The sequence below is a fragment of the Pecten maximus genome, chromosome 7 (assembly GCF_902652985.1).
Source record: "Pecten maximus chromosome 7, xPecMax1.1, whole genome shotgun sequence".
Classification (NCBI taxonomy): Eukaryota; Metazoa; Mollusca; class Bivalvia; order Pectinida; family Pectinidae; genus Pecten; species Pecten maximus.
Window position 1 is genome coordinate 27,743,621 of NC_047021.1, and position 27,981 is coordinate 27,771,601.

The 27,981-nt window shown below is 35.7% G+C and overlaps 2 protein-coding genes across 3 annotated transcripts; one reads left to right on the forward strand and one right to left on the reverse strand.

Moving 5' to 3' along the window:
• Nucleotides 1-2,458: 2,458 nt before the first annotated feature.
• On the reverse strand, nucleotides 2,459-11,323 carry LOC117330442 (ubiquitin carboxyl-terminal hydrolase 48-like). Its single transcript, XM_033888722.1, has 2 exons — nucleotides 11,213-11,323; nucleotides 2,459-7,864 (listed from the first exon to the last, which is right to left on the reverse strand). Exon 2 carries the CDS (start codon nucleotides 7,861-7,863, stop codon nucleotides 4,618-4,620), a length of 3,246 nt encoding a protein of 1,081 aa, XP_033744613.1. The 5' UTR covers nucleotide 7,864; nucleotides 11,213-11,323; the 3' UTR covers nucleotides 2,459-4,617.
• A 124-nt stretch (nucleotides 11,324-11,447) lies between these two features.
• On the forward strand, nucleotides 11,448-27,903 carry LOC117330444 (DALR anticodon-binding domain-containing protein 3-like). 2 transcript variants are annotated; one of them, XM_033888724.1, is made up of 13 exons: nucleotides 11,448-11,678; nucleotides 12,403-12,707; nucleotides 13,274-13,656; nucleotides 14,493-14,563; nucleotides 17,587-17,706; nucleotides 18,889-18,965; nucleotides 19,192-19,250; nucleotides 19,664-19,746; nucleotides 20,650-20,776; nucleotides 21,058-21,116; nucleotides 25,962-26,078; nucleotides 26,646-26,714; nucleotides 27,751-27,903. In XM_033888724.1, the coding sequence occupies exons 1-13, from the start codon at nucleotides 11,487-11,489 to the stop codon at nucleotides 27,868-27,870; spliced, it is 1,782 nt and encodes a 593-aa protein (XP_033744615.1). In that variant the 5' UTR covers nucleotides 11,448-11,486; the 3' UTR covers nucleotides 27,871-27,903. The 2 variants fall into 2 exon arrangements, with proteins under 2 accessions (XP_033744615.1, XP_033744617.1); XM_033888726.1 differs by having other exon boundaries at nucleotides 17,593-17,706.
• The last annotated feature ends 78 nt before the right edge of the window (nucleotides 27,904-27,981 follow it).

Genomic DNA, 27,981 nt, shown 5'->3' on the forward strand with positions numbered 1-27,981 from the left:
TTTATTGTATACCTATGCATTTCCATGTTGTTATTTTCACTTATGGGCCGATAGGTCCTTGGAATAAATTGAACTTGAAACTTGAAAACTATAGGAGCAAAAACGATGATGAGCTAAAAGCACAACAAATCAATATCAAGTTATAACTTCATTGAAAACTATTTTTTTTTTACCATATAATCTTTTTTTTTAATTTCGCCTAGTTATGGCGTTTATTTAACGATTATGATACATTTCTAGTTGATAAATAGCCATGTTAATTTGTTCCATGGGTGATTGTCTAATTTTCCACTAACAAACGGATTTCAAACCCGGATTAGCTCTAGGTAAGCAAGATGACATGGTGTTCATCAGATTTCAATTCTAAATGTCGTGTCCCTTAGCTCATTTCAGAATGTCAGTTGGTAAATTTGCATTTAGATGTATAGTGAATGGCTTAGACGTCGTTTAAAACATCAATTCAAACTGCATCTTCGGGAGATAAGTATTAAGCCATGTCTAATATACATTTAAAAACTCCACAAATCTGAGTTTGGTAGGTTATACAAACGGCAGACTAGTATACAACCCGAGCTATAAAACACACTCTAACGACCTAACCATAAAATGTCACATTTATTTAACACACAGCAAAGGCAATTGTGAAAATATTGAAACACATTCCCTCTCAGAAAAAAAAAGAGAAAGAAACAACAAGGACTGGCATCAAACAGGATACTCTGATTACTCTCTACTTGTATTACAGTTGTATATATAGACAGTGTAACCTCAAGTCAATATCTTTGTGTGTTACATCGGCACATACATGTCTATATATGCCCTACATATGGATACAGGGTAATCTCGATGCCCACAAGAGATTTAAAAATATCCCACACACAGCATGTCCACGACAATTACAGTATAGCAGGGGAGATAACTCCGATTAAATGGAAAACTTTGCTTACATTTCAATCTTGCTGTAATTTTCATTAAAAGTGTGTACTGAAATAAAATAAGAGTGTAATTTTCTGAAAGGGTAGTGAGTATGTAAAATACAGAGTCTAACGTCATGACAATTAATGACTTCAGCACATTGCACTAGTTATTGTAAAATACAGCACACATTTGATACATGCAATAATATCCTTATTTGGCAATGTCCGTTAATTTTGCTCATCTTATAACTCTGTTTATAAACATAAATGTTTAACTTGTCTGGTAAATAAACACTAGGTTGTTTTCATTTACATCCTGGACTATCAATCACACCAACATGACGGTAAGACTATCTATACTACATGACTCCTAGTTAAATGGTTCGTGGAGAGTAGTTTTTTTTCTACAGGCCATCTTCTAGTGAAAGATTCACCAGCTAAAGCAAAGAGGAAAATATCACAATATACACGTGTCAGAGATTGATCCATGTTGACCGTCTGTCCTGTCAATTTGAAAGTACACCTGTATAAGTTTTAGCGTTATTGGAAAAACCTTTTGTTTTCAATGAATTCAACTATAGAACTCTTACAACAATAGATCTACCATTTGCACTCCCACCTGTACACTAAATGTTAGTTGGCTTGAACTAGCTGTACGTATAAGAATTACAAAACATGTAGATATAAAATCTTTACCTTCATACTAATACACGCAAATTCTGCACATTTCATAATTTCAACATTTTATAAAATGTATCGAGAATTTGATTTTTACCTTGTTATAAAAGCACAACCTTCAATAGTAATTACCTAGAAAATTTTACAGAAATGCATCCAGACAAAAGTTGTCTGATAGAATTAGTAATTGGTTGTGCTGCTTTAGAAAAAAGAAAAAGAAAGACAAAAAACAGAAGAAACTTGGTTTTGCAGGTCATTGTATACATGCATGACTAACAACTTTAATAGTCATTAGCTAGGTACTGAGCTATATAGCTAACAATTCATACTTCATTTATAGAAACAGTAAATCGCATTAAACAGGAAATACCACAAGTAGTTTGGAACACATCATTATATAATGTTTATCTAGTCTACTTTAGTTTGATCTGTACTTTACTGCTCTTTCCTCTTAATTATCTCTTTATGATATGAATTATTGGCAAAACAGTAACTGTACTTCTGTTAGCCTGATATTGTTGCAAAATTGAACAACTAACTATCCATAGAGCCCAATCTGAGAAAATACTAGTTAAAATCTTAAATGCTTGCCTGTTGGCCATTTCTTTTGTCTGATCATGTGTTAGTCTAAAGACTGAGCATGTAGAACTACATGTATTAACAACTCAAGAGACAGTGACAACATTGACTATCCAGTTTTATGTCTTTTTATCAGAGAAATAGAGGTTACACAACGAGTGATTGTTGGATATGGAATTTATTTCACACGAGTAAGTTATTTTTTAAAAGTTACAAAAGACACGAGCTTTAGCGAGTGTTTTTGCAACTTTTAAAAAATAACTTACTCGTGTGAAATAAATTCCATATCCAACAATTTCGAGTCGTGCGACCTGTTTCTACCACAATAATATCGGCTTGAATCAAAGGGAAACATTGCCAAGTCTTCTTTCGCGTATGCAAATAAGGTATGCAGGTGATGGCCGGGACTCAGTGATGTGATGTCATTCGATTATTGATGACGTCAATAGCAATTGCAGCTTGGGTCAAAGTTTGAATTCTTGACCAATCAAAAGACTGAAAGGTCATATTCTACTACATGAATATAACAGGTATATATATCCAACAGTCGGCACATTTATACAATGGCTTGAGAGTGGAATAACACCGGGTATTGTGGTAGAAACGGTGAAAACAAACTTAATAAATCAAAGGTGACTCCCTGTCCACCATTTTAATTTTCTGATTTGTCTCCCAATTTATCATGCATAACTCTGCACTAAGGGAGACCTACCATTGAAGTTTGTGAAAAATCCTTCCAGTATTTTTCAAGAAATATTGATAACAAGTAATAGGATTCTTAGCAGACGGAGGTCTGGTCACGAATAAATTGAACAGCCCACGGCCACAATTATCAGATCATGAAGGGCTCTAAATCTAATTTGAAAAATTTAACCAGAATCAGCTTGTCTTCCAAGAAAATTCATTGCAAGCTACTTCTTACATGCAAGCTGTATCAATAATATGAATAACTAGTACATACTAACCATGGAAATATTATGCTTGTGACCGTCAGTTGTCTAGTCTCTGTACAATACCATCACAGGTGGTGCAGACAACACCAGATTTTATAAGATGTATAATATCCAGTAAAATGCATGGTCTATTTCACACCAAGTGATCGATGAGTGTGTTTCAACAAATATTTTTTGTTATTAAACTTGATGTCAAAATACACAGACTGAGTTTGATGATTTATGTAAAAAAATGTTGGATATAACAGGACGTTGAAATACCCATGGGTTGGAATAGACAGATTTCACTGTACATGTACTTGGTAACAGTAAGCAACAGACTTCAACAAGTAATTACAAGTATCATTAACAATGACAGTTATTCATGAATGCTTATGTTTAATCCTTCAGGCTAAAACCTATTCTGGTCATTCTCAGCCATGTATGATACCAGATAAATGCTTTAAAATATGTTTCCATAATACAGTATTTTTATACTGGTGATAACAGTCTGTCCCAATGATGTCTCAGTTGTGTGATCATGAATAACACTGTCAATATCTGTCAACAAATTTACATAAGGTAATATCACATACTTACTTTTTCAACTAGATTTGTCCAAACAAAATTGTTTTCAACTAGATTTGTCAAAACAAAAATTAAAAGTATTTACAGCTTAATTAAGAGCTGAAAACCAAACTTTAGTAGAATCCCTTAACCTCCCTATTTAAGAAAATAGAAACTGAACAATATCAACAATTATTTTTAGACTAAGTTTAGATATCGAGCTTTCTTTACAGCAAGAGATTAATTAGTAATAAATGAGAGAATCAATTTGGTATCCTATTTAATATCTTAAAAACTCAACACACTAAACTTAATAGTGTATCATTATCATCGCTTTTAATTCCAGAATCAAAAAGTTCTAAAAGAAACTTGCATTCAGAAAAGCAATTTTGACATAGATCCCTTTAATTAATTCAATGTATTCAACTAAGATCATTCTGTATCTCTTGTTATTTTTAACTATATTCACTTATTTTTGAAATGTCATAAATTTGAATAATATGCATCACAATAAAATGTACCTGTGTATATGTATAGTCTATAAGCAAAAGCTGGTTTAGCACTATAAATGTATTTCACATAGAGTAAATCACATGTACCCCCTAGGGCAAACAAATATGCGACCTTTTTTTACATACTGGTAAGGGTGAACATAACATATTTACATGAAATAACTGACCGATTTATCACATCGTCAATCAAATCTAACTTGAAACATTGTTGCACAAGATGCATAAACAATTTAAGGCAGAGTTAGAACATTCAATGTTTCTATAAAACTGCTTTAATACATACATTAATATGGCATTGCCTTAATTTCATGGCCATATTTTTAATAATCTGTTTGGTTTAAATATAAAAACATTACCATACTAAATAAATACTACGGTAATCAAAACAATGTCTGTGTCTATCTAAGGGGAGATAATCTGGTTCGCTCTACGTCAATGCCCTAACAGACCTGTCCCTTTGAAGCCAGCCTCGGGGCCTGACGACACTTGGATGAGGTCCTGTAGGACCATGGGGTCCTCCACTGGCTCATCGGCCTGAAGCATTATAACAGACCCAGGAGACAGCATCAGACTCCCCAGAGTGGCAGTATCATCCATCAGGCTCACACCTGACACTGTCAAGTTCTGGTCAAAAGGAGGTACAGAAAACAGCTTCATTATCTGTAGCTTAAGCTCCTTTAAAGTGTCTGTCGATGACACTTTCAACTCTTTTTCACCCCTTGACTTTCTGTGACGTTGACTTTTACGTCGAGTGCCATCTGCAAGTTTCATTATTTTTTCTGGTGGTTCTTCAAAACTTGTTCTGGATTTGTTTCCGTTTTGTTGGACAAAATCTGGATCCTCCTCTTTTTCCATGTCTGTTGTATTGACCAGCTTTTGATCTTTTGGGACTTTTCTTATGTACATAATTGCATCGGTGAACTCGTATCTTGCCTGTTCCTCTTTCACCATCCTGTCATCAACACATTCCTGACAGACCTCGGGCAGGGTGAACACCATCACTGTGCCGTTCTCATCCTGTGTTTTCACAATGCTGATTTCATAATCTACAACAAAGCTTTGTGAAATCACGTCCCACTCTCTTGGCCACAAATAGACAACCTTGCCTCCATGATCAATGAGATCAGGGTAAGAGTTCGCTGGAGGGTACAAGTACTTCAAATGTTTACACAATAGAGTAGAGTTGAGTACCTCCATCACTGGTTCCCGTTTGAGAGGCTCACGAATAAAACTTCTCCATTCTCCAACAAAGGCAGCACTCACTACATTCACTTCCTGTGGTGTATTTAATGCTACTGGACGTTTCTTATCAGCGAAGAGATCCCCGAGTAGAGATTTCTGTTGTGTAGCAAGTAGCTTGTGCATATCCTTATTTTCCTGTTCTTCTTTGTTCATCTTGTTGCATAGGTCACATGATGGTGTGCCTTGTGGAAATTCTGGACAGTCAGGAAAGTACTGCCTTAATCTGTTCCAGACATGATCTGGGACAAGCTTTCTACAGGAAATGTCCGGGTCTAGTTTGTCATGATCACACAAAACATCAAAGTTAAAATTCATATCTTGACCTTCTTCCTCTTCTTTCACAGGTCCATTTTGATTGCTTGATGATGCAACTTCTTCTGTAGAGCATTTTAAGGTGTCCTGATTTTCATCCTTGTTTTCTGTATTATGCTTTGGTGAATCAGTCAGGTCCTCTTTGACCTCTTCGTCTCGACTTGTATTCTCTTGACCGCTGTGCTCTTTATCGCGTCGGGTTCCATCTAATCGCTCCATAGCTAGCCTCTTCCAGCACCTCAGTGATGCCTTCCCTATCCAGTAAGAAGGGACATCTGTTTGAACATTGTTTACTTTCATCGAGGCACTAAGATATTTCTCATCATCAACCATTTTGATTTTTAGTCTCATCATGTTACAATGCTGTTTCACACAGGCATGGCAAAGAGAGTCTGAAACTGTGAGGCGAGGGCCTCCACTATATTGATTAAACAACATGTCAGCTCCAGCAGTATTTACACACTTGAGTTTGACTGCAGAGTGGGGATCCAGCTTGCCATGATGACACACGAAGATTTTGTTGTCTATAGCTGCTGCCTTTGATGGCTCCTCTAACCATGTATTGAGCCACTTGATCCCTAACCATTCCATCTGATCTTGAGGAACATCTGCTATAAGTTTGAGGTAAATTTCCTTGGTCAATTCCTGTTGTTCTTTGCCAGTCTCAATGTTACGATCTCTCATTAGCATCATCTCAGCGACCCACATTTCAAATTTCTCATTGTCGTAGGCCACATAATCTTTCACATGTTTAGGTATTAAACTTCTAGATACAATGCCGTCCTCTTTGCTGTAGGAGTTGTTCTCCACTTCCTTTTGACGAGTGTAAACCAACATATAGGCATTCTTGGACCCATGGCTACCTTTGGGGATCCGCCCTTTCTGCTTACCCTGACCTTCTTGAGGGTCATCTTCAGTACCAAGGTGCAGATTAGACCCCTTCATTTTCTCGATTTCCTCGTCATTGTACTTGTACCAGGTCCGTGAATCCATGTCTTTGATGTGTGCGATGTAGTGGCCACTGTAGGCAGTAGGGCCTCTGTGGATTAGTACTGCGGTTAGGCTGTACATGGCGTTAGCGTCCATTTCCTCATCCTCAGGGTCTATATCTATAATTTCCAGCTCATTCTGTCTCACTATTTTAGGTTTCTTGACGATGAATTTGGACATATCAAGGACCTCAGGAAATTGAATGAAGCTGTTGAGTTTTTTCTTGTGTCCTGTTTTCTTGTCAAACACAAACCTAAGGAGCTGTAGGTTAAGCACAGGAGGAAGGTTCTGAAGCTGTATGGAGCGAATGGCATTTTGCTTTCTTGAACACACTGAACACATATATTGGTTGTCCCCTTCAAGCTTTTCCTCTTTTAGGAAGTCTTTAAGAGAATCTTCTAGAGTCTTATGTCCTCTAATGCTTAGGTCAAGTTCATAGAACTTAGAGGGACATTGAGAGGAATTCCCACATTGGCTACAAATTGTCACATAGGCATACTCCCCACAAAACTGGTTCTGTATGACAAACCGGACACTGGGGTCCAGCTGCTGAGACAAAGATTCCTCTAAGAGGTTCAGGAAGAGTTTGGAGAACTCTTGTGCATCCTGCTGTAGGCCAGCATCTAAACCTAGATGTTCAATGAACTCTTTTGGGTCCAAGAACTGACGTTCAGAATGTTCTAGTAAGGCAAATAACAGCTGTAGGTGACCAGCAATACTATTGGGAGCCCAAGTGTCCTCTTTTATATTGACCAGGTCAAGTCCAATTTCTCTGTATTTATACAAAGCCTGTCGCACTGTCTTGTTGTGAAACCACAACTGTAGGAAAGTGTTCACATAACAAGTAGCTCCTAAGTTTTTTAACCCAACAAACATGCCATCTTCCCGTCTTTCTGCATTTGGATCCTCTATATCATGCCAGCTGTTTTCGTCAATTTCTCCAAACCACACTCTCTCCCCGATACAATTTAGGCAGCAGGGGTTCCCTTTACAGTTTCTCTTGCAGGCCTGTGCCTTACACTTTTTGAGGTTCAGTCTGTAGGCAATCTCCACGTGACCTTGTTGAACATCCTCTGGGTTGACAGTCTCTGCCCACTGCCAGGCAGCTTTGTCTAGCTGTTGTTTAGGTGGCATCCTACAACATAAACAAACAACGTTTACTATCAAGACTCCACATCAGTATTACATGAGACAATCAATATATTAACAATCACTTCTATTAGACTTCAACTGTCAGAAGATACTTGTCTTTAGCCAGCTATTTTTTTACCAGACTCAAAATAGAATGGGTGAAACTGGCCATGGGGAAGGGAAACAACATATGAAGTTTAGAATTAACCTTCCAGTATACCTGCTTTTCAAGAAATAGTGATAGCAAACTTCAACAGTCAAAATTCAAGATGGCCACCTGTTGACTATTTTCTTTTCTTGACCACATCTTAAAATACAATGGACACAACTAGGGACCAAGGGTAACCTACATTTGAAACAATATCCTTCAAGTACTTTTCAAGAAATAGTACTGTATTACTGTATTAACAAACTTCAACTGTCAAAATGAGTGATGCACCATATCGGCCAGTTTGTTTTCTTGACCAGGCTAAAACTTCATTGGCATAACTGGAAGTGACAAATTACATATGAAGTTTCAGAAATATCCTTTCAGTGCTTCAATAGAAATTAGAAACACTTTCAGCAATAAACTTCAACTATCAAAATCAAAGATGGCCACCTGTTGGCAATATTCAACATGTAATGGCCATTGGGCACATTTCAACAAGGGACCAGGGAAAGTATTTTATATATGGAGAAATATCCTTCCAATACTTCTCATGAAATAGTGATAACAAACTTCAATTGTCAAAATCACAAATGGGTGTCTGGTGGCCATTTTTATTTGTTTTCTCTATCAGACTCAAAATGTAATGGGTACAACAAGGGACCAAGGGGAACCTACATATGATCTTTTTTAGAAATACACTTCCAGTACTTCTCAAGAAATGGTGGTGTCAAGGATTTTTTTTATGGACAGATGACTAGACGAAGAGTGATTTGAACACCAGTATCTTCCATCTTATGACAGTATGCTACAAATAGATACAATTTTCCATACGAGTTGACACCATATTTAAAAATAATTTATATGCTTATAATTATAATTATTCATTGCAGTACTCAAATCATCTAAATGCTGAAATACCAAATATTTGTTATCTTCTTTCAAATATGCACAAAAAACTTTTAAATTGAATACAAAAAAAAACAAAACATTTTTACACATATTACAAGTGTAATAAAGTAAGAATGAAAGAACAAGTTGTTTACAGTTATTAGGAATATTGTGACTGACATATTTATAATAGTAAATACGGTGTCAACCTGTGTGAGAAACAGCTGAAAGTGACAAGAATGGAACACTAATTCTGAAACAAAATAAGCATTTTTTTTTTATTAATAAACATATCAATTTAAAATTGCTAATACATTTGTATATCATATATTATGTAAGGTAGATCAAATATCAGATTTTTGACTGTACCAAACTTTCCTTTTACAGGTAATTATAGTAGTGTCCTTTGGTATCGCACCAAAAATATATCCATCAATTTCAAAATGTTTAACATTTGTTGTTGGGCTAGAGGAAAACCAGGTAACTCATATTTATCACACCTATAAAATATTGCAACTTTCCCTTGATTTAACTGATGCATACACTTTTTTACTCTAAGAACAAAACAAGAGATTCCAGAGAGATCTTGGGTAGGTGCCCACTGTAATACTGATCTTTTCTCTTTTGATCTTTCCTCTTTTCCTCTTAATCATTTGAAAGCAAGTGGAACCTGCATATGTGATCTTCGAAAAATCCATCGAGAATATTTCAAGAAATGATAACTCACCAATAAATTCCAATATGGCCACCTGCCAGTCATTCTAATTATCAGTCTCAAAATCAAATGGACATAACAATGGACTGAGGAGAACCTACCTATCAAGTTTGATAAAGATCTCTGAAGTGCATTCATGAAATAAAGCTAACAAATTTCACCTGCCAAATGGGCACAACTATATATACCAATGGGAACATATTTATTAAGTTGAATTAATATTCTTCCAGTACTTTTCAGGAAATAGCAAAAACAATCTGCAACTGTCAAAATCCAACATGTCTGCCTATCACCATTTTATTGAATGGGTACAACTAAAAACTAAGGAGAATATGCACACATCAGGTTTCAGAAATATATACTTTTCAGTGCATAATGATAACAAGGATTATTTACAGATGGATGAAAACTAGATGTAGGGCAAGTTAATAGCCCACCATCAGTTGGGTTAAAAATATATCTTGCTTAAGGTTGGGAATTTCCTGATTGGGACCCTACATTTACTTAGGTTTTACCCCCTAATCCTAAAAAAATATCAATGATTTCCAGAATTTTGCTATGAAACCAACTCCATTGTTTTAGCACATTATCATCAGATAGAGGACTGTTCAAATCGACCGCTTTCGTGGTCCATCATCCGTCTTCACCATCCTTTTTAACAATTTTGATTATTGTTACTATTTCTATAGAAATACTAGATAGATCTTGCTCAAATGTTATGTATATGATCCCCTTAGTCCCTTCTTGTGCCCTTTTGATTTTGGGATTGATCACAGAAACAAAATGGCTAACCTGCAACATCTTAGATTTTGCCAGATGAAATATGTTATCAACATTTCTTTTTCTTAATTATGGATCTTTCTAAGACTTCATATGTATATTCCCCATGAAAGCCTCAACCCAAACCAATACAATATCTACAGGTAGTCAAATAATCTCCCTTTGCACAACAATCATACAAATAAGTATTAGGGCATGGAGGCCCTAACATAACCCAAAGGCATACCAATGCAGAAAAAAAGATTTGCGATTATCAGTAAAACCAGTCAAACATCGGATCATGATCAATAATGTATACATAATGATCTACAAGTTCTATATATATGCGACGTGATTGAGGAAGAGTTGTGTCCCTTTATCTTACAATTGGAAATAAAACAGGAATATCCCTGTAAGATATGACGCTCTCATGATTTTTTTATAGATTCTATCAGCATTACACCTAGACATGTTTTACCTAGATTCCGCTAGTCACGGCACCACTATTTAATCTGACCGTAATTCTATTTGCCAAAAGGTATGTTTTGTTTCATCGAATAGTAAAAATATAAATGTAACGCTATCAGAATCAAAGCATGACAACACTAGAAAGAAGCCAAAGCATGTTTCATTGTTTTGCATTGTAATGGATAGTATTTAGTACAAACTTGGCCACAAAGACAGTGTATATATCTATCATCTACTTTTGGAGAAACCATGTTTATTTTTTTATCAGTCGCCACCTTTGCCAGGTCGGGGAGACCTGCAGCAAATGCAAACAGATGGGTAAATTTATGATTAAACCACATGAACATGATAGTTCTGTTTCAAATTCATACTTCGGTGTAATGTCCTCGGTCCAAGTGAACGTCCAAGCATCTGTTAAAGTGGTGTTTGGAGCCGATGTAACGACTTCCCGCCTCTCTTGTTCATATTTTCTTACCTTGAACTGAATCGAATGCGTTCTTAAATTGTCATCTCATTTAGATGCTTGTTCATTCAGTGTTAGCAACAAAACGCACAAAAGACCTAAATGTTAGTCTATGTCACAAATAAGCTGCTATTGATCGACAAGTAAAAACGTTTACATGATCATGATTATGGTAAACAACAATGGAGGAAAACGAAAGTAGACACATGTTCCTTGCTTCAGACTTTAGAGCAAACTTACTAACTGATGTTCAGCAATGCTTGAAGTCCCGAAATATTTCTTGCGACAAAACGTGTGTGGTTAGGAGAGTGCGAGATCTACAAGACGGGGATTATTGTGTTCCTAAAGGTTGCATACCTAAAGTCAGCAATGAGGTATAGCCTACATCAGTTCCAATAAATACAATGGAGAATAAAAAATATACCTAATCGTAACTGTTGATATGATTATATTGTGTGGTGATTAACACATAATGAAAGAGATTTTACTGTATAATTTTATCGTATATATTTCAAATATATTTTTTTATTATCAAAGATTAGAAACTACATAACCTATTACAGAAATGTATAACTTATAATATAAGTAATCAGGTTCCCGCATGCAATTACTCTTTAAGACCCTATTCAAAATAACAAGTGTTCAAATGGCCTTATTAAAAGAGCTCATCATTCCACCATTTCGTCTCTCTGCATGCTCTGACACCCTAATTCCTTCCAATTACCTCTGCAACTGAAGCTAGAAAACAATCTTTCTTTCCACGGACAATATCCGAATGGAACCATCTCCCCATAGTTATTTTCTAACTTAATTCAGTAATCGGCTTCAAATCAGCTCTGTCTAATAAAGTGCCATTGAACTAATGCATTACTTTTTTTTTTGCAAAGACCTCAAATAACATAATCTGCTGTAGACGGTAGAAGTAGTAGTTATTTATAGCTACAGCTTTATGTTGTTAAGATAGTAATTCTAAAAATAATGTAAATTTCTTATATAGAGATTGATCTTATGAGTAAATGAGTGATTAAAACAGTTCTCTTTAAATATTTCATTAAGGTGTAGGAGGTAAAATTTGAAAAAATTTTTTTCTCCTTTTAGGTCTTGGATGAAATTTGTGATGAGTTGAAAGAATCAAATACAAATTATCATCTAAAGATATCCAAAGCCACAACTTCCAGACACTTTGGTATAACCTTCTACCTTGAGAGGCCCCTAACATTAAAATCTACACTGGTGCCATTTTGGCAGAGTAGAATTTCCCATTCTTCATTTTGTGATGTTGGAAGTGGTACACATGTGTTGGTGGCTTCCTCAGACTTGCACTGCAGGAGTAGTGGAGATCTGGAGAATTTACGGTCCATTGTTGTGCTTGAACATGTTACCTGTCTCTTGAAGGAAGCAGGGTAAGTTTTTATAATCAGTTATCACACAGTGTGATGTTGTGTACTGTTGGAGTCAGAATTTTAAGTTACTCAGAACATGGTCAGATATATTATATAAATGGAACTAAATCTGGAGACTGAATTAATAGTAAAAAAGAAATGTCACTAACCAAATATTTTCCATTTAAAGTGTCCCTGTTTACATGGTACTTTTAAAAAGCATGTCTAAATTTTTTAATCGTAGTTCATAGTATTAGTCGACCGATTCTGAAGAGAATCTTACTGATCTATTAATTGGCTGTATATTTATATTTTTCATTGATGTTCACTGTAATGAAATTTTACAGAATTACTAATATCTTTTTTGTTACTTTTCAAAATGCACTTGTGAAAATCAGAAATTATAATTTTGATCGATGTTGCATTATAATTACACGTATATACAATAGGTTTTTATTGTAATTTTGAAAAAAAAAGAGAAATATGATGTAATAAGCAAATAATACATAATATAAAAACAGAATGTAAATGAGACAATTTTGACAACAGACTGATCTTGATCTCTGCACTGTTTTGTATGTTGCAAGGTATGATGTGGAACCTGTAAGGTGTTGTCAGCAAAATAAGACTTCACCAGCTTTACTCGACATAGCGATTCCAAGCATTGCATTTACAGATCAGATGTCAGTAAACTGTCAACAGATAGTCAAAACTCTAGCCTCAGAAAACAAATACTGTAAAAGGAGTCATCAGTCTTTTGACCATAGTGGTAGCGATATTCCCTGTAAACATGTCAAGTTGGAGAAGGACGGCTCTGTATGTGGTACAGGAGACTCTGTAAACAAACCAGTGGACAGAAAAACAGGGGATCAACAGATCAAAGTTGTTCTCAATCTTCAACAGTTTGTGGAGGACAAACAATTACCTGTCGGTAAAGATGGCTATGATAAAAATCTAAAATACTCAGAATGTAAGTATCTTAAGTGTTTAGCTCTTTGTAATAATCACATGTAGATATAATGAGTTATATTGCACACATCTATCGCTACTGTTCTACTCTTTTGAACAAAGCATGTGGTTTGATGTCACCATGTTGTTGTATATCCAAAAATATTAATTGACAATCCAAGGCATTAATATTAATTGACAATCCAAGGCATTACATTTTACACAACCGGTTTCACTGTTTAGATTCTCAAGTGCATGGTGAGAATTCTAAACAGTGAAACCGGTTGTGTAAAACATAATGCCTTGGATTGTCAATTAATATTTTTTGATATGCATTACTTGCATTCTGTCACCTTCAACATTTTTTGATGCATATAAACATTTAGTACTGTTCTGCGATATATCTAAGGCATTTATATTAGACAGCTTTTGAAAATACCTGTATAATTAACATGTATGTATGCTGGCAGTTGAAGAGACAATGCCTTTTAAATGTTGGTTGATTTATGATTTAAACCAGACTTCTTTAGATTTACATTGTAGTTAACATACCTTATTAACATTTGATGTGATATTTTGTGTTAGAATTATTTACGTTTGATGTGATATTTTTGTGTTAGAATTATTTACATTTGATGTGATATTTTGTGTTAGAATTATTTACGTTTGATGTGATATTTTTGTGTTAGAATTATTTACATTTGATGTGATATTTTTGTGTTAGAATAGTGAAATAATACAGGATCAAGAGTAATCTACAAACAGTTATCTATGTGATGGAAAAACACAATTTGAGATTAATTTAAAACTTTGTTTTCTCCTTCTGTTTTTGAACACAAGTGTTTTTTTTACTTTCAGTAAATTGTGGAGAAGATATGATATCAGACACACTAAAGGAAGCTTATCTCTTACACGAAGCTGTTGGCAAAGTGAGTGGATGACCCAGGATCTAGCATATACATGTATACCAAGAGGTCATACAGTTGAGTTTAAGCTAACCTTTACGGTGTACGGACAAAAGCCCCCCTAGACATTAGCCCCCCCCCCCCCCCCTTGACATTAGCCCCTAGGACAAAATCCCCTAGGACAAAGCCCCTTCACACTAATCAAAAAGTGGACAAAAGCCCCTTCATAAAAAAAATTTTTTTTTGTTGATTTTTGTTTTTTTTTAAATTCAATATATGTTTTAAGTGCTACCTTTACACCCTAGTGCACTATGTTAAAACTAGTAGTGCACTACATTTAAGCTACAGGTAAACTAGTAGTGCACTACGTCCAGTCAGGTGTGACCACAAATCCCCCTATACAGGTAATGGACAGTGCCACTGGACACCTGTGTTAGATACCTGTAGTTGTTACATATACAGACCTGTGTAAATTGACTGCCTTAAATATATATCTGCCATCCTGACTTTACCATATATATTTAAATCATAAAATGTTGATCAAATTTTATCTAATATTAACTCAAAATGAAATTGACTGTGGTTCTTACATGTATATGATATATTATTGCACAAGAGGAACTAAAACGTGCTCTATCAGTTGGATTTGTAGTGGGGTTTTTATCATTAATTTTTCATTATAGTGTAAAATTAAGGTTTTTCTTCCCGATTTCAAAATTTTGATGATTTTCATTTTTTTTTAGATGTCATTAATATACATTTTATATTAATGATTAATTCTACCTTAGGCCTTGACAGAGACATATATACAGATCTGTATATATGTCTCTGGCCTTGATAACTGTTTGTAGATTTTTTTCTCAAGTACACTGTATATGTACATATATTTTAATATTTATTATTTGATCAGACAAAAATATTTTTAAATTCAATGTATTGTTACTTCACTTATGTCTGTTAATTCAACCATGAAATCATTTCATAGTATATAATCAAGAATCAGAAGTTTCGTATATTCTCATTAATGTTCTGTAAGGGACATATAATATCTACACAAGTTATGTACATGTACCTGTATGTATAATTGGTACTCGCAGGACATGCCAGTTGTCATGGTCACCTGGGCCCCAGGGCCCAAACCCCACCTTACCACCACCTTATGGACCTTGGTAACACCTTACCTCAGATGAGGATCAGTCTTATATATAATTAAGGTGTGCCTCTTTTAACACCTGGCTATAGTTTTGTGAAGTCCCCAATCCCCCCCAGGGGTCCATTTATAGCATGCTGTGCCAGGCTCCTCTGCCTTACCTACCTGTAATTAGTATCTAACACTACCCATATATAATATCTACCTGTGGATGCTTTTCAAAAAATTATATTTTTTTTTGCGAATCGTCAAAAAATAATTAATTTTTATATACATATTTCTTCACAATAAAGATATTCAATAAATATAGTTTATATGCTGATTTTCTTTAATTACAAGAAGAGGTAAAATCCTCATCAGTTATACATTTTAAGGTAAAGAACAATTAATCATTTTCTTAATGCAATAGGGAAACACTTACATGCTGATCAAAATATATCCCAAAATTTTGTTTTTAAACAATATTGCAAAAAACATGCTGTAAAAAAAACCCTTTGGCTTAATTAAGGTCCACATGATCCACATGTGTATATAATATATTTGTTAGCAGGTAACTTTATAGAAGAAAATTATGAAATTACAAATACAAGTGTTGTATAATTAAAGTGTTGTATGACCACTACAGCTCCAGATACATGAACATGTATGTGTGTTATATACATGTAAGCTTAAAACTGTTGCCCCCCCCCCCCCCCCCCCCTCCCCAAGTTTGCCAGTATATGTATTTCATAACAAAAATGACATTAATTGTTCCCTCAGGCCATTGTCTTATTCTGTGTTACCTGTAACTGATACATATACCTGGAATCAGATCCTTCAAAGTATTAGATACCCTGCACACAGATACATGTACAGAAATTTCAACTTTATCAGTAGAGGAAGCTGGAAGGTGTATTACAAGTAACATATACCTTTTATAAACTTAAAATTTTGAAATGTAGAACTGTTATGATCACTTAATTACCGCTACATTCAAAGAATCTCAATGTTTAATTAATTTCTTTATGTGTTCAGGTTTCTGACTTTAAGCATCGGATATATACACATAGAATGTACAACATACATGTACATGTATATATGTTATGGGCTGAATTAGGTTTTAATAAGCATAATATCACATCAAAAATGAAATTATGAATATGCTGCTTAATTTAATCTGAAATTAAACTACAATATAAATTAAATGTATTAAATTGAAAATGTTCAAGTAACAATAATTGTTTTCAAATGTTTTATTATATACTTTCATGTGATGAAAACAAAATTACTGGGATTAAACATGTGAAATATATTACTGAATAATCAATACAAAATATCAAGTACCAAAAGATAAATGAAACTTGGCGTGAACAATTTAACTTACAAATAGAACAAACAAATTTAACTTACAAGAACAGAAAGGTTGAAATATAACATCAAACTAAACTTCAAAAAAAACCCTTTTTAATAACTCTTTGAATATAACTGTTAGGAGATAGCCTTATATATACAGTACTGGTAAAAATCACAGGTAGCCTTGGGTACTGCCCATTACCTGTATGGGGGTTTTGCTGTTCATCACCTCTTAGGGTGTAGTGCACTACTAGTTTACCTGTAGTTTAAATGTAGTGCACTACTAGTACACTAGGTGTAAAGGTTAGCTTACACTCAACTATATGTAACATTCAGTTTTACATTCAAACTTTATAATACAAGATGCCCTGGTAGTTTTTAGGAAGGAAGAAAATAGTTTCTCAAATAAAAGTATGTGTTAATGTATTAATCAATTGTACTCAAAACATATATTAGTTTAAGATTCATCATGGCATTTGAAGAGATAAATATTCATAATTCTAATGGTTTTTTTATTGGTTTTAATAAAGAGACAATTTGATATTTGAATAATCAAATTTTCCAGTTACAGAAGTACGGGACAGGTACTGTGGTCCATATATTACCTGACAGTGCTTACTTCTCCCAGCAGCGAGTAGACCTCACAACACGGGTCATCTGGCCTGAGGACCACTCTCATAGACAGGTAAGTCGCATCAGCAGCGAGTAGACCTCACAACACGGGTCATCTGGCCTGAGGACCACTCTCATAGACAGGTAAGTCACATCAGCAGCGAGTAGACCTCAGTACAATTCTAATCACCTTTTGTCTATCGTCTTGCATCATGCGTCGTCCGTCATGTGTTAATTGTCTTTTCGTAAACAATTTACATTTTCGATTTCTTTTCAATAACCAAGAGGCCACTAAGAGACATGATATTTGGCCTATAACACGTTTGGGTGAAAGGCTATCAAGAATATGTTCAAATGGATAACCTTGAAATTTTGTCAAGTTTGCAGGATCATATATGTTAGAAACTTGGAATGACAATAAGCAAGAGGCCCAGAGACCTGATATTAAGCCTAAATCATGCTAGGGTAAAGAGCTATCAAGATTATTCAAATGAAATACCTTGACCTTTAATCAAGTTCACAGGAGTCAAATATGTATGCCAAAATCTTTAAATGACTTCTCCTCATTAAGCAAGAGTCCCTAGACCTGATATTGAGCCTATAGCATGCTTGGGTGAAGGGCATCAATATTGTTCAAAGGAATGACCTTGATCTTCATTCAGGGTCCAGGGGTCAAATATGCTAAAATCTTCAAATCACTTCTTCTCATTAAGCAAGCTAGAGGTCCAGAGACCTGATATTCATGGGCCTATAGCAAGCTGATGTGAAGGGTTATCAGGAGTGTTCACATAAATGACCTTGACCTCATTCAAAGTCACAGGGGTTCACTGAGCAGGAGGCCCAGATACCTGATATTGGACCTTTAGCATACTGGGGTTTGTTGAAATGAATAACATTGACCTTCATTCAAGGTCACAGGAATCAAATATGCTAAAATCTTTAAACAACTTCTTCTCACTAAGCAAGAGGTCTAGAGACCTGATATTGGGATGGGCCTTTAACATGCTAGGATGAAGGGTATTTACCTCAAATTCAAGGTCATTGGAATCAAATTTGCCAAAATTTATCGTAATTTAGGGGACTGTTATTGAGACTCATAGGCCTCTTGCTTGATTTTCTAATAGAAATACAGCAAGGCAGGTTTGTAAAATGTACCCCTTTAAACAACAGAAGAAATCTAGAAATAAAGGCTTTTAAGATATCCATCCTTTATGAATGCTACAAAGAATCTTTGTTTACATCTAATCTGTTTCAGGTTTACCTTGTCCATGGCCCAGTCAAATCTAGGAGACAGACACAAGCTAACGTTAAATCTGCTGCAGACTTTGTACAGTAAGTACTTACCGGTTATTGACCGTTATAAACCATTAATCATTCTAAGGTACAATGTAGTTAATATTTTTTAAACATTTGATACAAAAATCTTAAATTTGTTAGTCTTCTTGTACAAATATTATACTAGGTATAGCAACAAAATTAAGACTGATTATGTAACAAATCCTCTGTATTAGTTTTTTTTTTATGTTAATCTCTTAATCTCTGTGCTTGAACATTTAAGGTTGAGATTTTCTCAGATGAAGTCTGCTGCATTAATGAAATATGGAGAGGAAGTCAATGGTAATTCATTTCATTACTTTTATCACCCGGCTAAATTTACATAATCATTTCAGATAGTGTTTGAATCAAAATCCAAATTCTATGTTGATAAATTTACATTTTTAACAATTTTCACAAGCCAGCCTTTTTGAATCACTGTTGAATCATTGGTATGATTTATTATCACAGAAATAACTTTGGATGGTCATATTCTTTATCCTTAATGTCATCATCAGCTTTATCATCTACAGCGAAAATCAGTGTTTCTGTAAACTTTACAGTTGAATGGATTCATAAGATTTATAATTTGCTACATTATTTCAAGAGAAAGATTTCCTATCAAAAACAAATGACAAGCATGTTGAAATACTGACTTCTCTATAAAATGATAGGAACCTTAATTATAGCTGTCTTCTTTTATTACCTTTGACCAGGCCCTGGATGGCATTCCACGATTTCTGCTCTCACCTCCGCTGGGGTCAAGTTTGAAATACTCTCCACTGTTAGCAGAAGTGCAGTGAGTCAATATTGCATTAAACCTTGTATTTTATGTCATCTGACCCCAAAGGTTAGGATGACCTATAGCCATCGTGCTTCTTTCATCCTCGTCCACCGTCTGCTCTAACTTACCTGCAATGATCCTGAGATGGTCCTGACCAAGTGTAGTTATTTTTTGGTTACATCAGAAATCTGAGATGGTGCTATTGAGCTGAAAATTGGTAGGAATGTTTAGGAAGAGGAGCCAACAACGTGTTGTTAATTTTCGGCCTTGTAAATACTTTGGCATGGCAGCCATGGCAGTCATTTTGTAACATGATTTCACAATAATGGTATTCCTGAACTTACAACACCTTTTTTAAACTTCTTCTCAAGTTCCACCTGTGGGATTCAACTCTAACTTACCTGAATTGATTCTGAGATAGTCCTGATTAAGTGTTGTTATTTTTCGGGTTGGTCCAAAGTCAAAGATTGCCTCCATGGCCACAAGTACCCCTATACTTGCTACTGAGTATGTATACTACAATAGTACAAGGGTCTTTCAGAGTCAGTTGACTGTTAATACAAATCTTGAACTCAGTAACTTAATACTACATTGAATCCTGAAATGATTCAGTTCTCCTTCCTTGGCATTTGATTTATTTATAAAACATGTTTTCTGTCAGATTCGGGCTTTACTGTATGGCATGAAATGTTCATGTGTACTTTCTTATGTAGTTTGGAGCTTTCAAATTATTTCATTGGTAAAGACTTTTGTAGTTAGCCCATGCTACAATAATATAGCAATACTGGTAATACATACAACAGATTCCATTGTACTTATATTTATATGGTTCTATAACAGCCACGAAAATAACGAAAATTTATACACAATGAATGATTCATGTTATACAGTATTTGAAACTGTATGTGTAACTGTTAGGTGAAGCTGGATCTGTCAGAGGGAGAGAGTGGTGTTGGTAATGACAATCGAACTGGCTCCTTTGTAATGTACAACTGTGCGAGACTTGCCACACTTTTTAAACACTATGAAGAATCTGTCAGAGAAGGTGAGTGATGTCTTTTATGCCATGTCTTAAAATTTTGAATGTGGGAGATTGCACGTGTTCATTTAAGTGTCAGAAATTCATAGATCTCCTCTTGCCAGACTAATGCCTTAAAACAAAACATGTACATTTGAAGCTCCTCTTTCTGATTGTTACACTTAGCACTTAGCATGTTCTTCTTTTCTACAGAACAGGGATTTTTGTTTGTTGAAAGAAATGACTTGTTTTATTAAGTTTTTAAGTCAATTTATAAGTTTAATGTCTTTATGATGTTGGCTTTGCAGGTCACTATCCTCCCCTTCCAAACATTGAAGATGTGGATTTCAGTCTTCTCAGAGAAGAGGTAAATATGGAGCAAACAATGTCACCTATTTGGTAGATTAACTTTAGGCTCTAACTACGATTAAAATAATAATATTTATAACAAGAGGACCATCAGCTCAAATGTTCTGTGTTCTGATATATTTTGGCAGATTTGATTTCTGTGACCTTGAATTTAAGGTCATTTTCGTTCACCATAGCATGCTACAGGCAAAATATCAGGCATCTGGGCCTCTTGGTTATTGAGAATATGTTTTTTTAAAATTTTAGCATATTTGACCTCTGTCACCTTCAGTGAAGTTCTAGGTCATTCATGTGAACCATATTTATTAGCTCACCTGCCCGAAGGGCAAGTGAGCTTATGCCGTGGCGCGGCGTCCGTCGTCCGTCCGTCGTCCGTCCGGCCGTCTGGCCGTCCGGCCGTCCGGCCGTCCGTCCGGCGTCAACTTTTCCATTCAAGCAACTTCTTCTCAATAACCAAAAGGCCCAGAGACCTAATATTGGGCCTGTAGCATGCTTGGGTGAAGGGCTACCAAGTTTGTTCAAATGAATAACGTTGACCTTCATTCAAGGTCACAGGGGTCAAAAAGGCTAAAATCTTTAAACAACTTCTTCTCAATAACCAAGAGTCCCAGGGAGTTGATATTAGGTCTGTAGCATGCTGGGGTGAAGGGCTACCAAGTTTGTTCAAATGAATGACCTTGACTTTCATTCAAGGTCACAGGGGTCAAATATGCTAAAAAAAAATTAAACGACTTCATCTAAATAGCCAAAAGACCCAGGGACTTGATATTGGGTCTGTAGCATGCTGGGGTGAAGGGCTACCAAGTTTGTTCAAATGAATGACCTTGACCTTCATTCAAGGTCACAGGAGTCAAAAAGGCTAAAATCTTTAAACGACTTCTTCTCAATAACCAACAGATCCAGAGACCTAATATTTGGCCTGCAGCATGCTAGGGTGAAGGGCTCCCAAGTTTGTTCAAATGAATGACCTTGACCTTCATTCAAGGTCACAGGAGTCAAAAAGGCTAAAATCTTTGAACAACTTCTTCTCAATAACCAAGAGGCCCAGGGAGTTGATATTTGGCCTGTAGCATGCTGGGGTGAAGGGCTACCAAGTTTGTTCAAATGAATGACCTTGACCTTCATTCAAGGTCACAGGAGTCAAAAAGGCTAAAATCTTTAAACAACTTCTTCTCAATAACCAACAGATCCAGAGACCTAATATTTGGCCTGCAGCATGCTAGGGTCAAGGGCTCCCAAGTTTGTTCAAATGAATGGCCTTGACCTTCATTCAAGGTCACAGGAGTCAAAAAGGCTAAAATCTTTAAATGACTTCTTCTCAATAACCAAGAGGCCCAGGGAGTTGATATTGGGTCTGTAGCATGCTGGGGTAAAGGGCTACCAAGTTTGTTGAAATGAATGACCTTGACCTTCATTCAAGGTCACAGGAGTCAAAAAGGCTAAAATCTTTAAACAACTTCTTCTCAATAACCAAGAGTCCCAGAGACCTAATATTTGGCCTGTAGCATGCTGGGGTGAAGGGCTCCCAAGTTTGTTCAAATGAATGACCTTGATCTTCATTCAAGGTCACAGGAGTCAAAAAGGCTGAAATCTTTAAACGACTTCTTCTCAATAACCAAGAGTCCCAGGGAGTTGATATTGGGTCTGTAGCATGCTGGGGTAAAGGGCTACCAAGTTTGTTCAAATGAATGACCTTGATCTTTATTCAAGGTCACAGGAGTCAAAAAGGCTAAAATCTTTAAACGACTTCTTCTCAATAACCAACAGTCCCAGGGAGTTGATATTGGGTCTGTAGCATGCTGGGGTGAAGGGCTACCTAGTTTGTTCAAATGAATGACCTTGACCTTCATTCAATGTCACAGGGACCAAACAGGCTAAAATCTTTAAACGACTTCTTCTCAATAACCAAGAGTCCCAGGAAGTTGATATTGGGTTTGTAGCATGCTGCGGTAAATGGCTACCAAATTTGTTCAAATGAATGACCTTGACCTTCATTCAATGTCACAGGGACCAAACAGGCTAAAATCTTTAAACGACTTCTTCTCAATAACCAACAGTCCCAGAGACCTAATATTTGGCCTGTAGCATGCTGGGGTAAAGGGCTACCAAGTTTGTTCAAATGAATGACCTTGATCTTCATTCAAGGTCACAGGAGTCAAAAAGGCTAAAATCTTTAAACGACTTCTTCTCAATAACCAAGAGTCCCAGGGAGTTGATATTAAGTCTGTAGCATGCTGGGGTAAAGGGCTACCAAGTTTGTTGAAATGAATGATCTTGACCTTCATTCAAGGTCACAGGAGTCAAAAAGGCTAAAATCTTGAAGCATGCTTTCAAATAACTGCAGGATCCATATATGAAAAGATCACTGCATTGCAGGTGAGCGATTTGGGCCCATTGGGCCCTTGTTGTCCTTTGCCCCAGTATGCTAAAGGTTTAATATCTGTTCTCGTGGCATGTTGCTTAGTGAGAAAATGCGTTCAAAAGTTTTAGCATATTTGACCCCTGTGACCTTGAATGACGGTCAAAGTCATTCCTTTTATTCAACAATCTTGATTGGAAAAGATGTTTAATAATTTTAGCTTTTTTGACCCTTGTGACCTTAAATGAAGGTCAATGCTTTTCATGTAAACAATATTGATTGCTCTTCACACTAAAATCCTCAAGGCCCCATATCAAGTCTCTAGACCTCATGCTTAGTGAAAAGAAGTCATTCAAAGACTTTAGCATGTTTGACCTCTGTGACATTGAATGAAGGTCAAGATAATTAATTTTAACATATCCTGAAAGCTCTTCACCCTAGCATGTTAAAGGCATTATATATGGTATCTAGGCCTCTTGATGACAAAAGATGTTTAATCATTTTGGCTTATTTGACCCCTGTGACCTTAAATGAAGGTCAAAATTATTCATTTGAACAATCTTGATAGCCCTTCACCCCAGCATAATATAGGTCACAGATCAGGTCGCTAGGCCTCCTGGTCATTTAGAAGTATTCGAAAATGTAAATTGTTTACAACGGAAGACAACGGACAAAAGGCAATTAGAATAGGTCACTTGAGACTTCGCCTCAGGTGACTTAAAAATGCTCAATAAACAGCTGATATTTTCAATAAACTGATGCAAAAATTATAAGAAGCTCTTTAATCTGGTAAATAGCTCTCTGTGTATATAAATAACAGATGTTGCCAGAGGTTTGCTGAAAGATAAAGCCAATGAAGACCTATTAAAATGTCTTCCAATTACTCAATTTGTTATTTAGTATAAGGATATGGTTTCAGGGTCTATACTGACAGCAAAATCATCCTTTACAGATGATGATAATGATATTTTTGACTACTCTATTTCGGATTTCGATTGCGTACTTGTGATAAATTAACCACAGATGCTTACAAAGAAAGTCTGTAACAGATGTAACTCGTCATGGTAAAATGTTTCAAACACATTCTCCGTGAAGTGATTAATAAGAGTGGGGCCTGCATTGCTCACCTGGATATTTCGGCGATAATGGCAAAACGGTGCGTACCATGCACTGCACATTCCTTAAGATGTAGCTTTCTAGTTCCAAAGAAGTCCCTTTAGGCCCCGCACCATCAACCCATTGTATGCTTCAGACCAAATTTGGACCAAATCCTTAGTTACCGAAGAAGAAAATTTTAAAGAATTTTTGTTTCCCCCATTTCGTTCCGCCTCTCAATCCCCTGGGTGCCAGATTCACCAATTACACAAAACTGATTCCCCTTCACCCCAAAAAGTTTCAGACCAAATATGAACCAAATCCTTTCATTTATACAGAAGAAGGATTAAAGAATTTGTTACATTTTCCTATTGGGCCCCATTTGTATCTGCAGGCTCGTTGAGGTCAGACTACCTTTTATACAAAATCGGCCCCCTTCAAGGTCTCATTGTGAATTGAAACAAATTTCCTTCATTTATACAAAAGAAGAAGAAATTTCGACTTGTGTATTTCCCTAATGCCAGTAATGGCCTCACCCATCAGGATCAGGATCTGTTTTAGGAAAAGATGACAGGCGGACGATGAACGCCGCGTAATGTCATAATGAGTGACGTTGTCCCGATATCTAATCAACTGTTTTGGCGGGAAATCGCGATGATATGTCACTCAAGAGTCCCTTTCGAGAACCTTGAAAACTGCATCAGTGCGATACCTTGTGCGTGTTTTGATGCAAACGTCACAGGTCTCGATGACGCTGACCCGATATTACCTGCACGTGCTTTAGAGAAAATCACCAGAGAAAGCTTTGTCTTACATTTTGAGACAGAGCATTTGATGGGATTACTTATTCAATGTCTTTGTTTGAGTCAGAGCATTGTTGTGTCACATAAAGCTCTATGCATAGATTATTACAACTGGCCTTATAATAAATTCTTGGTGGGAGAGAGTTGATTCGTACCAATTCCAACTCGTCAACCCATAGGCAGACGTGGCTATCACTGGCCATCAAAATCATTGTTTGGTAGACTCATCATATCACTATTTTAAATGCCATGTGCCCAAACGATAACATACACAAGCGTCTCTTCCCCTATCTTTCCGTTTTATTTTCATGTTCTGTTTAAGATATTATATAATTATTATATGCCGTTTATCATTAGGCCATTGTTAAGTTTTGCATATGTATACATTACAGAGAGGACATTGATAAGCTGTGGTAACTTGCGTCCAATCCTTTTGTGTATTGTTTGCAATAAAATTGATTTAAATTCAATCAGGCGGCATTAACGTCCTGGCGTCCTGAGTTGAGATTTAAACGTAAAAATTACATTTTGAAATAGTCTTACCATTTTCCTGACTTTTGTTTACCTGAATATGATATGGTTTCAGGATGAGTGGTCTTTATTCTTTCTCTACATATTCCCCTACCCTGACCTGATCAGAGAAACTGTTGAGGAATTGGTGCCGGCATCTGGTGCTATCTCTACTAAAATACACACTCATAAGGTAATGTGAACACTTAGTAAGCTGATCCCGTCTAGTCAAAACAGAGTACATATATATAACTCAGCCTCCCCTTATAAAATGAGAAAATTTAATTTTGTAATTTTGTACAAGTATAGTTTATGAGCGGTTTCGTGGAACTCTACGGCAAATCGTTCTGAAAATCTAATATGAATTTTCCAAAGAATAGTATTTTTACAGGATCTGTTGCCATTTATGTTCGTTTTATAGGAAGTTTGTTAATGCTTAGTGGAATATTTTAATTACTTATTTCATGCTGTGTATGTACATGTATACTTGAGAATTACACACGTTACCAATATGCAACATATTCCGTGAATTTTAGTTTCTGTTCTTTGTAATATAACATAAGATACCCATTGAGTGTTATTACTCTCACCGATCACCTTGCTAAGTGACCTAATGTTCAGACGAGGGAAATGGTTAATTCATGAAAATAACGTGATATATTAGCAACATAAAATTTTCCCTCTTAATGCGCGAGTGTTTCTTTAGCTGTCATTATACTTAAGTGGATTTTTGTAAATTTTGTTGTTGTTTTCATTACAGATCTGTAACCTACTCATTAACTTCAGTCACAGCCTGAGTTCCTACTACAGTAGAACACATATCTTAGGGGTGAGTTGTATTTAAAGTGTACCCTGAAAGAAAAATTATATTTAAATATGTTATTGGTATTGATTAATTACCAAGAATGCAGAAAACCGCATCAAAATCGGCCGACCCATTACCGAGTAATTGCGATTTTTCTCGAAAACACACCTGAAGCCGAAAGCCGAATACCTCGTTTTGGTGACCTCTGACCTGTGACGTCACAGGTTGAACACGATCGAGCGGCCATATAGGAAATATATAGAAACAAACGTGAACCCGTGCCTGTAATTAATGCGAATAAGACAACAAAAATGAAAGTGCTGAATAAAATTTTGATGCGGTTTGCGACATTCTTCTTTGGTGATTACAAAGAATAACATATTTGATTATCGTTTTCCGTTCAGGGTACACTTTAATATAGATGTTCTCTTATTTTGTAAACATAAACACTGGGTACCCGAGTTTACTTCTGTTATAAACTGTAATACTTAAGCAGAAATGTTCTATGTACCGTATATATACATGCATACTGATTTATTCATATAATATGATTTATTATCATAAGGCTTTTCTATTCACCGATTTAAAGAAAGCATTGTTTCGCTTTACCGGATCCTTGGTGATATTGTACGACTCGTATGTATGAATATAAAGTATGAATTTGTGACGCTTAAAATGAGATTTCCTAATACTTATCAATATATCAAAAAGTTGTATGTGATAAACATTCAGCTATTTCCCATCAAACAAATGGCAGACACTTAGCCGACGTTGAAACGGTTCGTTGTTTTGACTTCCGGCGCGATATATTTTCTCATTTATTGTTACATTGACGACCATATGCACACGTGCATTACGTGGGATGAACCAGTTTAAATATTTGATATAAGAGAAATATGTTAATTAGCGAAAAGTATTCGTTCATTTAAATAAATTAATCTACATATACAATTAGCAATACGCTTTTCAGTCGGTTTGTAATACAGTATACGATTGGTAAATATTTCCAAGGACGTGTATACTTTTCTAAATCAGTGGTTTTGTTTCACGTACATTGCAGGAGAACCGCCCACATTTGCTGCCCCTGATGTACGCCCGTCTGTATTTCCTGAAGATAGTGCTTAAGGTACTGAGCCATGCACTCAGTCTCCTTGGTATAGAACCCATGTCACAACTGTGAAAATTTCTAATGTATTAAAGCATTCAACGGTTATCGAGGTTTAGTTTTGTTAAATAAAAGTTCATAATGCTAGTCAAAGATACGATCATCATTAGATGGGCTTTTCAAATC

What these genes read in the sequence shown, in the direction of transcription:
- LOC117330444 (XM_033888724.1), top strand. Translation starts at nt 11,487, where the DNA reads ATGGAGGAAAACGAAAGTAGACACATGTTCCTTGCTTCAGACTTTAGA. An exon ending in TGTCTCTTGAAGGAAGCAGG is followed by an intron (nt 12,708 to 13,273) that starts GTAAGTTTTTAT and finishes GTATGTTGCAAG; the next exon opens with GTATGATGTGGAACCTGTAA. An exon ending in CTAAAATACACACTCATAAG is followed by an intron (nt 26,079 to 26,645) that starts GTAATGTGAACA and finishes TTTTCATTACAG; the next exon opens with ATCTGTAACCTACTCATTAA.
- LOC117330442 (XM_033888722.1), bottom strand. Translation starts at nt 7,863, where the DNA reads ATGCCACCTAAACAACAGCTAGACAAAGCTGCCTGGCAGTGGGCAGAG.